The sequence below is a fragment of the Lytechinus pictus genome, chromosome 2 (genome assembly GCF_037042905.1).
Source record: "Lytechinus pictus isolate F3 Inbred chromosome 2, Lp3.0, whole genome shotgun sequence".
Lineage (NCBI taxonomy): Eukaryota > Metazoa > Echinodermata > Echinoidea > Temnopleuroida > Toxopneustidae > Lytechinus > Lytechinus pictus.
The window spans coordinates 68,309,725-68,323,900 of NC_087246.1; the positions used below are offsets into that span (position 1 = coordinate 68,309,725).

At 34.4% G+C, this 14,176-nt stretch overlaps 1 protein-coding gene across 1 annotated transcript; it reads right to left on the reverse strand.

The window, feature by feature from the left end:
- Nucleotides 1–1,293: 1,293 nt before the first annotated feature.
- On the reverse strand, nt 1,294–13,901 carry LOC129255112 (CMP-N-acetylneuraminate-beta-1,4-galactoside alpha-2,3-sialyltransferase-like). The gene is made up of 5 exons (XM_054893666.2): nt 13,810–13,901; nt 10,199–10,385; nt 8,885–9,025; nt 4,168–4,293; nt 1,294–3,836 (listed from the first exon to the last, which is right to left on the reverse strand). Exons 1-5 carry the CDS (start codon nt 13,860–13,862, stop codon nt 3,732–3,734), a joined length of 612 nt encoding a protein of 203 aa, XP_054749641.2. The 5' UTR covers nt 13,863–13,901; the 3' UTR covers nt 1,294–3,731.
- Nucleotides 13,902–14,176: the final 275 nt, after the last annotated feature.

Genomic DNA, 14,176 nt, shown 5'->3' on the forward strand with positions numbered 1-14,176 from the left:
GATAAAGAGCAAATCATATACATAAAATTATGAACAAAAAAATCCTGTTAATGTTTTTTTTTGCCAATCAAATGTTTATTGAAAGCCTTAAATTTTCAACGATCCTAAGTATTCATCAGGAGTAAATGACAATAACAAAATATAAAATTTCAGTCAAGAATTAGATAAAAAATTTCAGATATTAAATTTCAGATCAGATCAAAAATTTCCGTCTAAACTTTGAGGCTTTTTATAAACATTTGATTGGCAAAATATCATTAATTTGCACTTGTTGCGTTATACGTGACAATATTATATACAGTATACATATCTAAACTTAGAATCAAAATATTTCAAACATTGCACAAAAATATAAACAATCATTTTAATTTGTTATATATTGCACCTATTAATGCTTTGGCAAAATCACTTTAATTTCAATTCTAAATATAATCATTCAGCAACAATGTTTTGTTCATAAATTTGATTTGACATACACACGGATAAGAAATTTCTTTGATCAGATATACAGGTCCCACTTTATACAATGATTAATATATACAATGAGGTGATGATACATAACTTTAATACTTTGTTCCATAGTATATATGACAGAGGAGAAAGACCTTATATAACATTAAGAACGAGGGAAAATTGTTAGATGACAGAGTGAGAAAGGAAAAAGAATAATAAAATACACAGATCAATAAATTGATATGAATATTTAAAAAAGTGACCCAAAATAATTTCTTTTTTATTTTCCACGCAAATGTAAAGACTAAGCTACTGTCAAAGGGTATCAAAATCCTCGTGGATCGCTAAATTGAAACCGAAATGTTTTACTGATTTATTACAGAGCCCATTTTTTTTTCAAATTAGAATGTGAAAACGGTGCTTGTGTTCTTGTTCACACGTTGTCTCGTTTTCATCATTTTCGAGTCTTATGGTTATTACAGAGACTAACAAAGAGCTGGTTATAGCAAATGTGCAACCATGTATTCACTTAAATTTTGTTAATTTTCATCTCAAAATACTTCACTGCGATTATGACTAAATTTGTTTCAAAATGCACTTTCCCCGCATACCCGACTACAAGTATTTCATTTCATTTTTTATTGTTTCTGCAACTTTTCAAATATGAAAAAGTAAAGAAAATTCATTTTACATAACAAATTATGTAACAATAAAAATATGAACAAAGTTGTATTTTCTACGACATACCGATTAAAGGAGTTTGCAGAGTTTGCCACTATAAGCTTAGCTTGTGGTCATTTCAAAGTATTTTAAGAATTTGATTCGTGTTTTTTTTTGTTTCGAAAGGTATATGTGTTGTTACAGTTGACAAATATATAGAACATATTTTCATTTAATTCAGTGAGTACATATTTCGTATTTATTTTCAATACCTTTTTTTTGGGGAGGGAGAAATGAATTTCGTCTGTCAGTCTATTTGAGTGAGTCTGACAATGTCGGGCCCATGATGTCTGAGCGTTGTATGTGCTAATAGTGTCCTAGGATGATTTAAGTGAATGTTGTGAAAAGTTCGTGTTGGTTATAAATGCAAGTTGTAATGAAAATATATCAGTAAACACGGGGTGAAACATTTTGTAATGATATTTTAACATAAAAATGGCTATATGTATAGTTTTTATTATATCACATATCTTATATGTTTTTAGCCGATAAAAAAAATCAGTAATTATATTACAATGAATTACATTCCAATAGGATGTGCCAATTTCAGTTAGATGCTGTCGAATTATTCTAGGATTCGATGAAATGTTTGACTAGATTCTGTTTATCTTCAGAACCTCACCAACGTTTATAAGATTATACCCGTGCCTGTACAAATGTGAACAATTTTCGAAAAGCGTCGCTATATGGCAGTCATACATTATGTACATTCAAGACTGATAAAATACCATTCATATGTAGTACATAAGTATAGGTAAAGCTTATACAGGTCACAGAATAACAGTAAAATTGAAATAGTACGAAACATTTACAATGGTAAATAAAGACTATATGCGTATATTGATAAAACTAGTACCTCATATAAAAAGATTATAGTACCTCTTTTGCAGCTATGTTATAAATGGCAATAAAACATTATAATAATCATCATTAAATACACGTTTGGAATACTCGTTTGCTTATGCAGTTAACATGGAATGAGAAGAAAAAAAGAAGAAGAAAAAACAAACACACTGCCCAATATATGACAGTCGCTAAACCTCTTCTTCAAGCATGTACCATACATGTAACACATCTTATATATTTATAATCAAAATATTTGCTTAACATCTACATGTCTATGAAAGTAAGAGATCAAAGATTCGGTCATCGCAACACACAATATGAATAAACAATAAGACCGCAAATTTCACGAATAATGAGCGAGTCTAAATTCTTGCAAATTTGGCGTAAATTTCACAAATGAGTTGATACGTGGCATTAAAAAAACTGACAAAGGCGGCAAGAGTAAAAACTTTGTAATGCATGGCTTAGTAATTCGATTTGATCTGATTGGCGTACGTAGGAGAGTACATTGAAAATGCCCATAACTCATATACCTTGAAGAGAAAGGAGAAAGAGAGAGATATTCCAATACCATGCCTAAAATGGTCATATTTAAATATGATTAATCAAGATTATTTTATTATTATGCAAGGTGCTTAGGACCCCCCCCCCCCCCGAAGCGATCAGATCATTGAAGAACAAGTGCTTGAGTATTCAATGCATATATCAACACTTCATCCGCTTGCTACTTAATCAGCACAGATCGGAGTTACACGTACCGTTCTCCGAGATTCCGTCTCAAGAACTGTTGGTTAATTGGTATTGTTTGGAATAGGCAATTCCTTAAGTCTCTTCTTTCTGAGTATGGGACATACAATTCCCATAGAGTGTATTAAACTCAATATACCAGTGTATACAACTTCAATCCCGGCATATTTAAAATATAAATACAAATCACAGTTAATTTAAACAACACCAATCATACCTTCTGATAATAATTTAAACACAAGCACCTGATAATGATATAGGTCACACGGTGGGATAACCCGTAGAGCTTGATTGCACTGCCTCAATCTGTTCCTCTGATCTTCAGAATGGCAATCATAACACGAACAGCCTCTTGTGATATCATCAAATGCCTCTTGCTGTATGCCTATGCTCACTGATAATGTAAATTCACAGTTTTCAAATGTCGCAGCCTCTTTTCATATCATTCAATTAAGAATTATTTGTCTTTGTTAATCACACTTTGATGCTGAAAACTCTTGAAGAAGGAAAATGTTTTATCCCTTATAAGTACATGATTTAGGCACGAAGGGTAGAAGATCGTCGATCCTAATAACGTAATTAATGGCTTGGTACTCGCCACAAGTCGGAATGATCACCTCATCAGGATTCGAAAAAAGGAATATCGGTACAAATGTGCACCTTGAGGTTTACTCCAAATCACGTGATGATATAAAGTATTTTATATAATACCACATCAGGTATTTCAGGCACAGCTGAATTTACTTGTTGTCGAGTTTTGTCAGTTGATATAATATTTGGGATCATCCTTCTTGCCCATTTCGATAGAAAAATAATCTTTAAAAAAGTTGTGAAAAGTGTAAAATTATGCAAATGCTGATACTGCCCATCCTATATATTTTATTCTACAATCCAACTTGACCCACAGTGCCTCATGGCCCCAATCATGACCATAATAGCTCGTCGGATATTTATTGAATACAATGTTATTTGATTCCACTTGTCAAGTCATGTACAATACCTTGTTGAACCAATTTTAGCAGCCACTTTTTCTCTATACTGATGTTGTGAGTCCAAGAATTTTTCACGACCTGTATAACCACAAAGAAAATATAATATTCAAAGAGGGGGCGAGAAAGAGAGGGAGAGAAAGACAGAAGGGGGGGTGGGTTTTAGAAAAGAACAATGAGAGCGTACGGGAGAGTTAAAATTTGTCAGAAATTTAACGCATCCGGCAACTCGAAAAACAATTTCTTTAGTAAAATTATTAGAAAGTTATTTTTCACATTTTTCTTAACAACATAAATGGAGAATTATTGGTTATATTCAAGAATCTACTTATTTCATTTTAATTTGGAGTAAGATAATATAAAGTTGGCTTTCTGATTTGGATTATTATCCTAAAAAATGAAACTATCAAACCTTTATCTGCTGTTTATCATAGTAGTGAAGTGGTTTATTTTCATCATATCCAAACCCAGCTACGCTGACTTCATCACACAACCGTGTTGCCATGGAGATCGCAAAACTTCCAGTCGTTGGCACGTTCTGTAAAAAAAAATCTTTTGTGACTCAAATTTTGTGATTCCTCTGATAAAATCATTCAAAGAAATGACATTGATATCTGGTATCATTCTGAAGTTGGTATATATATATATATATATATATATATATATATATATATATATATATAAAGGAAGAGGGCCCTTTGCACAACGTGTATTGCAGCACGTCATGTTCTAGGCGTAAATAATTCAAGCATTGACGCTAGGGACGTAGCTTCCAAGTATTTCTTTTATTGCTAGCTTTCGGCCAGTAGGGCCTTCATCAGGCCTATAATGCATTGAAACAAACAAAATAGAACAAAACCATACAAATAAAATTGTAATAACAACAAAGTAAATAAAGGGTAACAAAGGGTACAGAACAGAAGGATTACAGTAAGATAACAAAAAATAACAACAGAGGGGGTTGAGAACAGAACAGAAGGATTACAGTAAGATAACAAAAAATAACAACAGAGGGGGTAATGACTTAAACGAGATGGTGGAATACAATAGAAACGATAGTGTGTGGAAAGACAAGGTATTACCGGCATTGAAATTAACTTGGGTTTCTGTGCATCTGGAGGAGTAGTAAGTCTTGTGTAGTTAATACTGTGAATAAAAATAGAGGATAATGTTTCATGTAAAATGACAACTCGTTTCAGTATTATTCTATATCTTGTATTTGAGTACATAACTATATTGATCCGTTTATATAGTATTCAAGTAAGTGGTGATACAATATAGTTGAGAGCTTGACATAAAAAGGTACATTGTCATGCGCAGGGAAATATATACGTATAATTATTATTGATGTTTGAGCGGTAAGCAACATAATAAACAATGAACATAATGAACAAAATAAACATACAGCCATAAGGAGCAAAGAAATCGTAATAATCAATCAAATAATCAGATATAATCAAGTAATCAAGATACTAAGCATACGAAACTGTATAGGGGTAAAGAGAAGTAGCTATAAAACTATATGAATGTAGTGGCCCGTTGGGACGGGTGAGACTATAAATTAAACAATAAATATTGTATCACCACTTACTTGAATACTACGTAAACGGATCAATATAGTTATGTACTCAATATAGAATAATACTGAAACGAGTTGTCATTTTACATGAAACATTATCCTCTATTTTTATTCACAGTATTAACTACACAAGACTACTCCTCCAGATGCACAGAAACCCAAGTTAATTTCAATGCCGGTAAATACATTGTCTTTCCACACACTTAAGTTTCCCAATCGTTTCTATTGTATTCCACCATCTCGTTTAAGTCATTACCCCCTCTGTTGTTATTTTTTTGTTATCTTACTGTAATCCTTCTGTTCTGTACCCTTTGTTACCCTTTATTTACTTTGTTGTTATTACGATTTTATTTGTATGGTTTTGTTCTATTTTGTTTGATCAATGCATTATAGGCCTGATGAAGGCCCTACTGGCCGAAAGCTAGCAATAAAAGAGATACTTGGAAGCTACGTCTAGCGTCAATGCTTGAATTATTTACGCCTATATATATATATTTAGCCAATCATTAACTAAAACAAATAAATTGTGACCCACACACTATGTCAAATGACAAGAATGCTACAATTTTTGTTTGGACACTGGAACGAATAAACACAGAGACGTTATTAAACAAGTGGAACGCCTCCGGCAGTCTCGCCTGCATTACGCGATTCAATGTAGCAGCAGTGCTGAGTTTGAAAATAGCTATTGAATAATTATTCACGAAAGAAAACATTAGTGTGATAATAAAATACTAATGTCCATTGACCCAAAATGACTTTTGACCATGATCAGGTGACCTAAGACGTGTGCAAAACAATCATTCATACTTGATTACCCTTATGTCTATGTTTCATGAACTAGATCCAAATATTCTTTAAGTCACTATATGATGCCAGTTCAACAAATACCCCCAACACAGCCAAAGTTCATTTACCTTAAATGACCTTTGATCTTAGTCATGTGACCTGAGATGCACATAGGATATTCAGGGATACATGGTTGCTCTTATGTCCAAGTTTCATGAACTAGATCCATGTAATTTAAAAGTTATGATGACAATCCCACAAATACCCTCATCATTACCGAATTTCGTTGACCCTAAATGACCTTTGACCTTGGCCATGTGACCTGAAACTCGCACGGAATGTTTAGGGATACTTGACTACTCTTACGTCCAAGTTTCATGAACCAGATCCATAAAATTTTAAAGTTATGATGACCATTCCACAAATACCCTCAACATGGTCAAAGTTCATAAGTGACCTTTTACCTTATGTGACATGAAACTCAGGCAGGATCTTTAGTGATACACTATTATCCTTATGTCTAAGTTTCAAGAACTGGGTCTATATACATTTTAAGTTATGATGACATTTCAAAAATGTAATCTTAATTGGTTTAAGATTTCAATATTGACGACGCCGCCGTCGCCGTCGGAAAATGCGGCGCCTATAGTCTAAAAATAGACAAAAATTCATGAAAATTACGGAATCAAGCAATTTGGTTCTTGAACATGTTGAAAATTAAGTGAAATTTCGTTATTTTGACAGAAATTTATCATTTCACTAAATTTATTATTTCACTGAAATAATTATATGATTACATATCATCACTACACCATAATTGATATCAAAATAATTTATTTTATTTCTTTAGTTTACCAAAAACTAATTGTTGTAATACATAAAACAATTTGTTAATGGAGAAAATTTGAAGGAAGTGACAAGCGACATGGAACTACAATCAACTACAAATATTTGTAGGGTGAGACTTTTTTTCAAGGAAATACATCGTGATTTGTTGGCTCAACTCTCAGTGCCGATAGTTATATCCTTGATTCAACATGTTCAAGGAGCAAAATTTTGTGGAAATATTAATAAATAACAAGTGGAATGCCTCTGGCGGTATCACCTGCATCACGCGATTCAATATAGCAGCAGTGCTGACTTTGAAAAACAACCTTTTAATAATTATTCACAAAAAACACCATTCATATGATACAATACTACGTTCATTGACATTTGACCTTGATAATGTGACCTAAAACTTGTCAGGGATACTTGATTACCCCTATATCCACATTTTATACACTATATCTATAAACTTTGAAAGTTATGATGGTAATTCAACATATATCCCCATTATGGCCAAAGTTCATTGACCTTCAACCTTGGTCATGTGACCTGAAATGCGCACAGGATGTTCAGTGATACTTGATTACTCTTATGTCCAAGTTTTATGAGCTAGACCAATATACTTTCAAAGTGATGATGGTAATTCAACAGATACCCTAAATTTGGCCAAAGTTCATTGACCCTAACTTACCTTTGACCATGATCATGTGACGTGAAACTCATGCAGGATGTTCAGTAATACTTGATTAATTTTATGTCCAAGTTTCATGAATTAGGTCTATATATTTTCTAAGTTATGATGACATTTCAAAAACTTAACCTTAGGTTAAGATTTTGATGTTGATTCCCCCAACATGGTCTAAGTTCATTGACCCTAAATGACCTTTGACCTAGGTCATGTGACATGAAACTCAGGCAGGATATTTAGTAATACTTGATTAACCTTATGGCCAAGTTTCATGAACTAGGTCCATATACTTTCAAAGTTATGCTGTCATTTCAAAAACTTAACCTTCGGTTAAGATTTGGTGTTGACGCCGCCGCCGTCGGAAGAGCGGCGCCTATAGTCTCACTCTGCTATATGCAGGTGAGACAAAAATGCAGGAGGAGAAGAATGGTAAGGAGAAAGAAAACAAGACATAGAATAAAAAGAAAAGCAGTAGAAGAAGAAACAGGAGGAGGAGAAGGAAGAGAAGGAAGAGGAGAAGGAGACTGGGGAGAAAGTGAGAAGAAAGAGAAGACGATTTTTAAAGAATTTAAAGTAAAACTTTATTTACAATCAATATCTTACAAGAAGGGGAAGGAGGAAAAATGGAACACAACTTTTAGAAAATGAGGACGGTATTACATTACTCATCAAAGGACATTGATCTTTTGTCTTGATAGTTCTTATTTTGTCTCTGTACCGGATCGTAAATCAGCTTTGGAAGAATATAGGCAGGAAAATAACCCAAATGTCTTTTCGTGGCGAATTGGAAAATGAAATTCGGTCATTAATACTAGATGAATTTCCGCTAGCAATGGACAGTTTATTAGTGTCAATTTCCGTCATAATCCATCCTACATCCATGTTATGACCAAGGGGAATCTTCATTCTTGGTCAATAAGAGTCTGATAATTTTTATTCACCCCCTTTAGAGAGACGTATATGGAAAATGTGAATGTGTGTGGGTATGTGTGTGGGTGAGAGGATGTGAGGGTGTGTGTGTGTGTGGGTGTGTGTGTGTGTGAGAGAGAGAGAAGGTAAGGGGGAGGGGGAGGTTGTGCATTGTGTACTGCTGTTCTTTTTTCATTTTCAAGAATTTCTTGGAGCTGTTTTCAACTTGGAGGACATAGAGAAGGATTACTAATCAATGCGCGACCATTGTAAAAGTAACATTCATCCACGAAGGATAATGATTAATCAACGGTCGTGATGTTTCCAAACACTTACTTTTCCGACTTTACCATTGCCAATTTTCATGCCGACAAGTTCTGCCGTCTCTTGAATGATATGCGGATTGAAGATACGGAATTCATTGGCAGGTTTGGGCACGGATCGAGCTACCGACTTCCAAAAGCGCAAAGATGATGGCTGAAAAGAAAGTGAAAAAAAAAAAATGACGATAAATATCTAATCAGGAAAAATTCAATAAAGATACAAGCATGTGTACATAAATTGAATGATGTGTCAAAATAGACACTATTTCCAATAAATCAACAATAGGGGGTTCTTATATGTATCATGTCCACTAACATTTGAAATATTGAAAAATGAGAAAAGATGAGCAAACGTCGAAGAGAATAAGGTGATTTGTGATAATGTTATTGTTGGACGGAGAGGGCTGATGAAGGACCCTAGTTGAGAATGAGAGAAAGTTTTTCATTTATTCGAACATAATCATTCCCTTTACATTTCCAGAGTAGCGGTGCTATATTCAATATAAACAAGGGAATATGAATATATGAATTTCACTTGCATAACGGTTATAATCAAATATTTTTGTTGAAAAGGATAGGTAAAGAACAACTAGCACTCTAAAACACAATTTCTAAATGATTAGTAGCTACATATTTCATGTATGTATGCTTTTAAATTGATACTAAGTTTTCAGGGAAGATTTTAAGATGGTAAATTGCCCTAAGGCCTTATCGTGTGATGCTGCAGTAACACCAACGAAACCGACTGAAACTCGACTCTAAAGGCCACCGCACACCTTGCGACTGATCGCGATCCGAATTTGGAACAAATCGCATTTTGCTCATTTTCTGAAGATGTGAATGGAACATATCATTCTATTTGAGGTTAAAATTAATTGAAATAATATTATAACCATTTTGAAAGATTGCAAGCCCTAATTTTGGAGTAAAGGCCAAATTAGTTTCAAATCGTAGCCAATCGTACGACTGCTATGACGTCATTACGACTAGATATTAAATTTGCTTTTATTCTAAGAAGGATGATAGCATAGTCACAGATTTGAACATAGGTATTCGTAAGATGATTTTGAACATTAGACAGTAAGATATTCCAAGTCTCAATATTAGCATCAAATTCTACTACATTTTATTCTAAAATCGGGTCGCAGACCAGTCGTAAGGTGTGCGGTCGCCTTAAACCAACCGATCATGCTGATTGTATGCCAATAGTAATCCTGGACGTAATATGTGATATTGTCTGGTGTCGATCTTTGTTGGTTAAACCATCTATGGTTACACTATAGCATGAGCTTGAATGGCGCACAAAATAGCGCAGTAACAATCTTACCACTTTCTTTCCAGCAGCTACATTCGATATCCATTCCAGGTCGGTTTGTTTAAAGATAACAATGACGTAGAGCCAGTGACCTTTGTAAGGAATCGCCGACTGAAAGCTACTTTCTGGATAGGCCATGCGAATTGTCGTCTTCGAACCAACATCCTTCTCATACGTTATTGTCGGCGCATCATTCAGCCTGATAGAAAGAAAGGATCAAAATATGTTCCTTTCGAAGCTCAAGTCGTTGATCTTAATTTATGAGTTATGATTTACATTTATTTTCCTTGCAAAATGTTGGCATAATAGTAACACTCTTGGCATGGATTATAGTCAGGTCCAGATTTGAGGAAAGTAGACTGCCTTAGGCAAATCGTGTTAATGCTGAATTGAGAAGTGTTCTAGCATGTTTGCCAACCTTTATTTTGATGTTAAAATCCTCAAATTGGCAAAAACAATATGGCCGCCATTCTCCACCCTTTTTTGCTCTATTCTAAACCCCAAAACTTGTAACAAAAATTTTTGTCAACGGTTTTTGGTACTATTTGATCTCAGGAATAACATACTTAAAATGTACAAGAATCCGGATCCGGGAAAGTGGTTATTTTCAAGATGGCGTCTAAGATGGTCGCCATTAACTGAAAATTAAAATAACAGACACTATATCTACCCTAAACATCCTTTTCGGTGCATACATGTTACAATGGTGTAGGGGTAAAAGGAAAGAGTGAACATCGCACTCCAGGGTACCTGAAAATCGAAGATTGCGTAAAAATGGCAGCCATATGGCATAAAAATTCGCAATTTATCTATTACTTATTTTAGTGTATTTTATTTGGGTTTTATTCATTGGCGATTTTAAGGGTCAAGAAGTAAACTGGGACAAGTTACAATGACAGTCAACGGTCCACTATATGTCCAAAAATCCAAGATGGCTTTCAAAATTGGAGTCTAAAATAGCTGTTGTTATCTAAAAAAAAACCTAAAATCCGACATACTTTGTTTAATATCTGCCTGGGGGATATGATGTTGGTGTCTAACCCATGGTTTAATGGGTAAACAAATACGTTGGGACAAATAACAAAGACAGTGTATGGTCCTCAATGTCCAAAAATCCAAGATGGTTTGCAAAAATGTAGTATAAAATGTCTGTCGTTAATTAAAAACCGACACAGTTTGTTTAATATCAACCTGGGGTATATGATTTTGGCGTTTAACCCATGGTTTAAAGGGTCAAGTAATGAATTAGGACAAGTTACAAGGTCAATCAATGGTCCTGTATGTCTCAAAATCCAAAACGGCTTCCAATAAAGGAGTCTAAAATGACTGCTGATGCTTAAAAATTGACATAAATCCATTTAGAATCCATCAGGGAGAAATGATTTTGGTGTCTACACTATGGGTTCAAGGGTTAAATAATACTTTTGGATTAGCTACAATGGTATGAAGCTGTCCATTTTCACTATTATTCAAAGATGGCTTTCAAAATGAGTCTAAAAAGACTTCCATCTTTTAAACATAGTCATAATCAGGTGAACAAAATCAACACTATTGTGGTTTGAAGGCTAAAATAATAAATTGGGACAAATAGCAAGGATGGTCAGTTTTCCTTTTTGTCGAAAAAAGTCCAAAGCGACTTCTAAAATTTGATAAAAATTACTGCTGTCCCCTCATCATGAAACCATAGGATAGTCCTAAGCACTAAAATGGCGTGTCTTGAAATACTTATCAGTGATTATTATGGAACTTTTTAGGTGAAAGTGTACCTTATTTTTAAAAGTTTGTTTTTCGGATGTTTACTTATTGTTGCGCCACCATCTAACTATGTCACTAACTCTTGTAAAATACATTTTCAAGAGTCTTAAAATCAGGAGTCTTAAAAAAAGAGACACCAAAATAGTGGCACTAGAAGGGATATGAGGTATTGCCATTTTTGTATCAATGGTGGCCAATTCGAATGTAATTTTTGGAGCATTCTTCATTTTTTTTTACAAAATGGACAACAGCGTATCCCTGTAATTCGTCTTCACCTATTTGACCCTTGAAATCATGAAAAAGACACAGAATGTCTCTAGGTAGATGGTATATGCACTTTGCAGCCGAATTTTTAAGAAATAGCAAATATTTTTCAAGCCATCATCATTGTTTTGCAAAACTGCACCACTGATAAACCGTGAAATCTTTCCAATGTAATTTTTCCATTTGGAACCATGATTTTTTATATGTTTTTTTTTTTCTCGGTAGACCCCAAAGTTATTTCTACCAGGTGGATATTATATGAATTTGGACCATTTCAAAGTTACAACGTCCATTATAGACGCCATTTTGGAAGGTCATCTTGGATTCTCTAAATTCTCAGGTGCTAAATGGGTACCCGGTAGGATGCGAAAGATATTGTATGTTTGATTTTGCAAGCGCCATAATGAGGCTGCGATGAATGCAAGGAATGCTCCCCAGGGAGTGGAATTGTGCACTTTTCGTGCGGGATTGAAATGACTCCAATGACCGGGGTAATAATATGCTGTAACGCGCTTTGAGCCATTCTGGGAAAAGCGCTTCATAAAAAATGGCTATTATTAAATTGGCTATCATTATTCTCTGACACACTCACTGACTATCTTGTAAACATGTCCTGATTCATTATTTGCCTTGAAAGTTTCTTGATGAATTTGATTTTGAATTTGGTGATCTACTTTGATTTTTTGGAGTTGATGGTACAACGACTGCCGTTTTGGACGCTATGTTGGATTTTCAGGTACCCTTGACCTTTTTAAACTATAACCTGTCTCAATAGCATTTGTTTAATCCTAAGTTTCATGAACTAGACATCTATACCCTAAAAGTTATGACATTTCAAATTAAGATTTGATGTTGACTTCGCCGCCGCCATGGTCATCGCCGCCGTCGGAAAAGCGACGTCCATGTCTTGCTTCTGCTATGCAGGCGAGGAAAAAATGGCGGACACGTTAAAGATATCACAATGTATTTATGCCAGCATCGCTCCCAAATTATCAAACATTTGGTCATATCATTTATCAATCAGCAGCTGTGAATCATGGCAGCCATCTTGGAATTAAAGATGGCTGACGAATTAATCGGACACATTATTTTTGCAATCCTGGGTATAAAAAATAACGCATAGACCACAATTTCTGAAATATAATCACCCATAAAATCGTTTAATATGGGAAATTGCATTAAAAAATAATGTCGCCATTTTGTTTTTTGCCAATTTGAGGATGAAAACGTCGGAATCAAGTTTGGCAAACAGCATTTTTGGATTCAGCACCCCTAAATTACCTTAAAACAATTGATAAATCAGCATTAACACAAAATGCCTAAAGCACCTTTTCTGAGCACATTTTTTAAAATCTGGACCTGACGCATAGGTTGGTGTCTTCAAAGAGCCCTATACAAGATAGACCCGTGATAGCTCTTCAATTGTCAATGATTATCACGACGGAACTCTGTCTCGAATTCTTATTTGGGCTATCTTTATATTTTGTTTATTTTGCACCATTTGTTAAAAAGTGATTTTTTTTTTAGGGCTGTATCAGATCACGGTGAAAGTAGGCCTACCATATGTATTAGAAAGGCTGAATAAATAAATAAATTGAATGTACCTTATGACAACGTCGAAATCGTCAATGATGGCACCCATTGAAGAATCTTTCATGACGCCTCCGTTTCCGACTACGACACAACGACTACATGATTTACTGAAAAAGAGGAAGACAAAGAACGCATCCCAGAAAAAATACCGACTCATTTGTTTTATACTGAAGATGGAAAAGCTAGGTTACGCATGCACTAAAAAAAATGGGTAAAAGTGCTCATGAGGGTAATTATGTGTCCAACCAACATTGGGCATTTCTTTTGGGCATTTTTATTTATCCAGTGTGATGAAAATTTTGCCCATTCTAAAGTAATTGCTGCTTATTTTTAAACCTTACTGCCACAACATGCTTCCCACATTGGGTAAAATACTGC

Bases quoted from the DNA above. Each gene is read 5' to 3' on its own strand.
- LOC129255112 (XM_054893666.2), bottom strand. From the start codon at position 13,862: ATGAAAGATTCTTCAATGGGTGCCATCATTGACGATTTCGACGTTGTC. The intron at 10,386-13,809 runs GTACATTCAATT...TCTTTCTATCAG, and splicing joins GATTTCGACGTTGTCATAAG to GCTGAATGATGCGCCGACAA. The intron at 4,294-8,884 runs GTAAGTGTTTGG...TTTTTTTTACAG, and splicing joins GCAATGGTAAAGTCGGAAAA to AACGTGCCAACGACTGGAAG.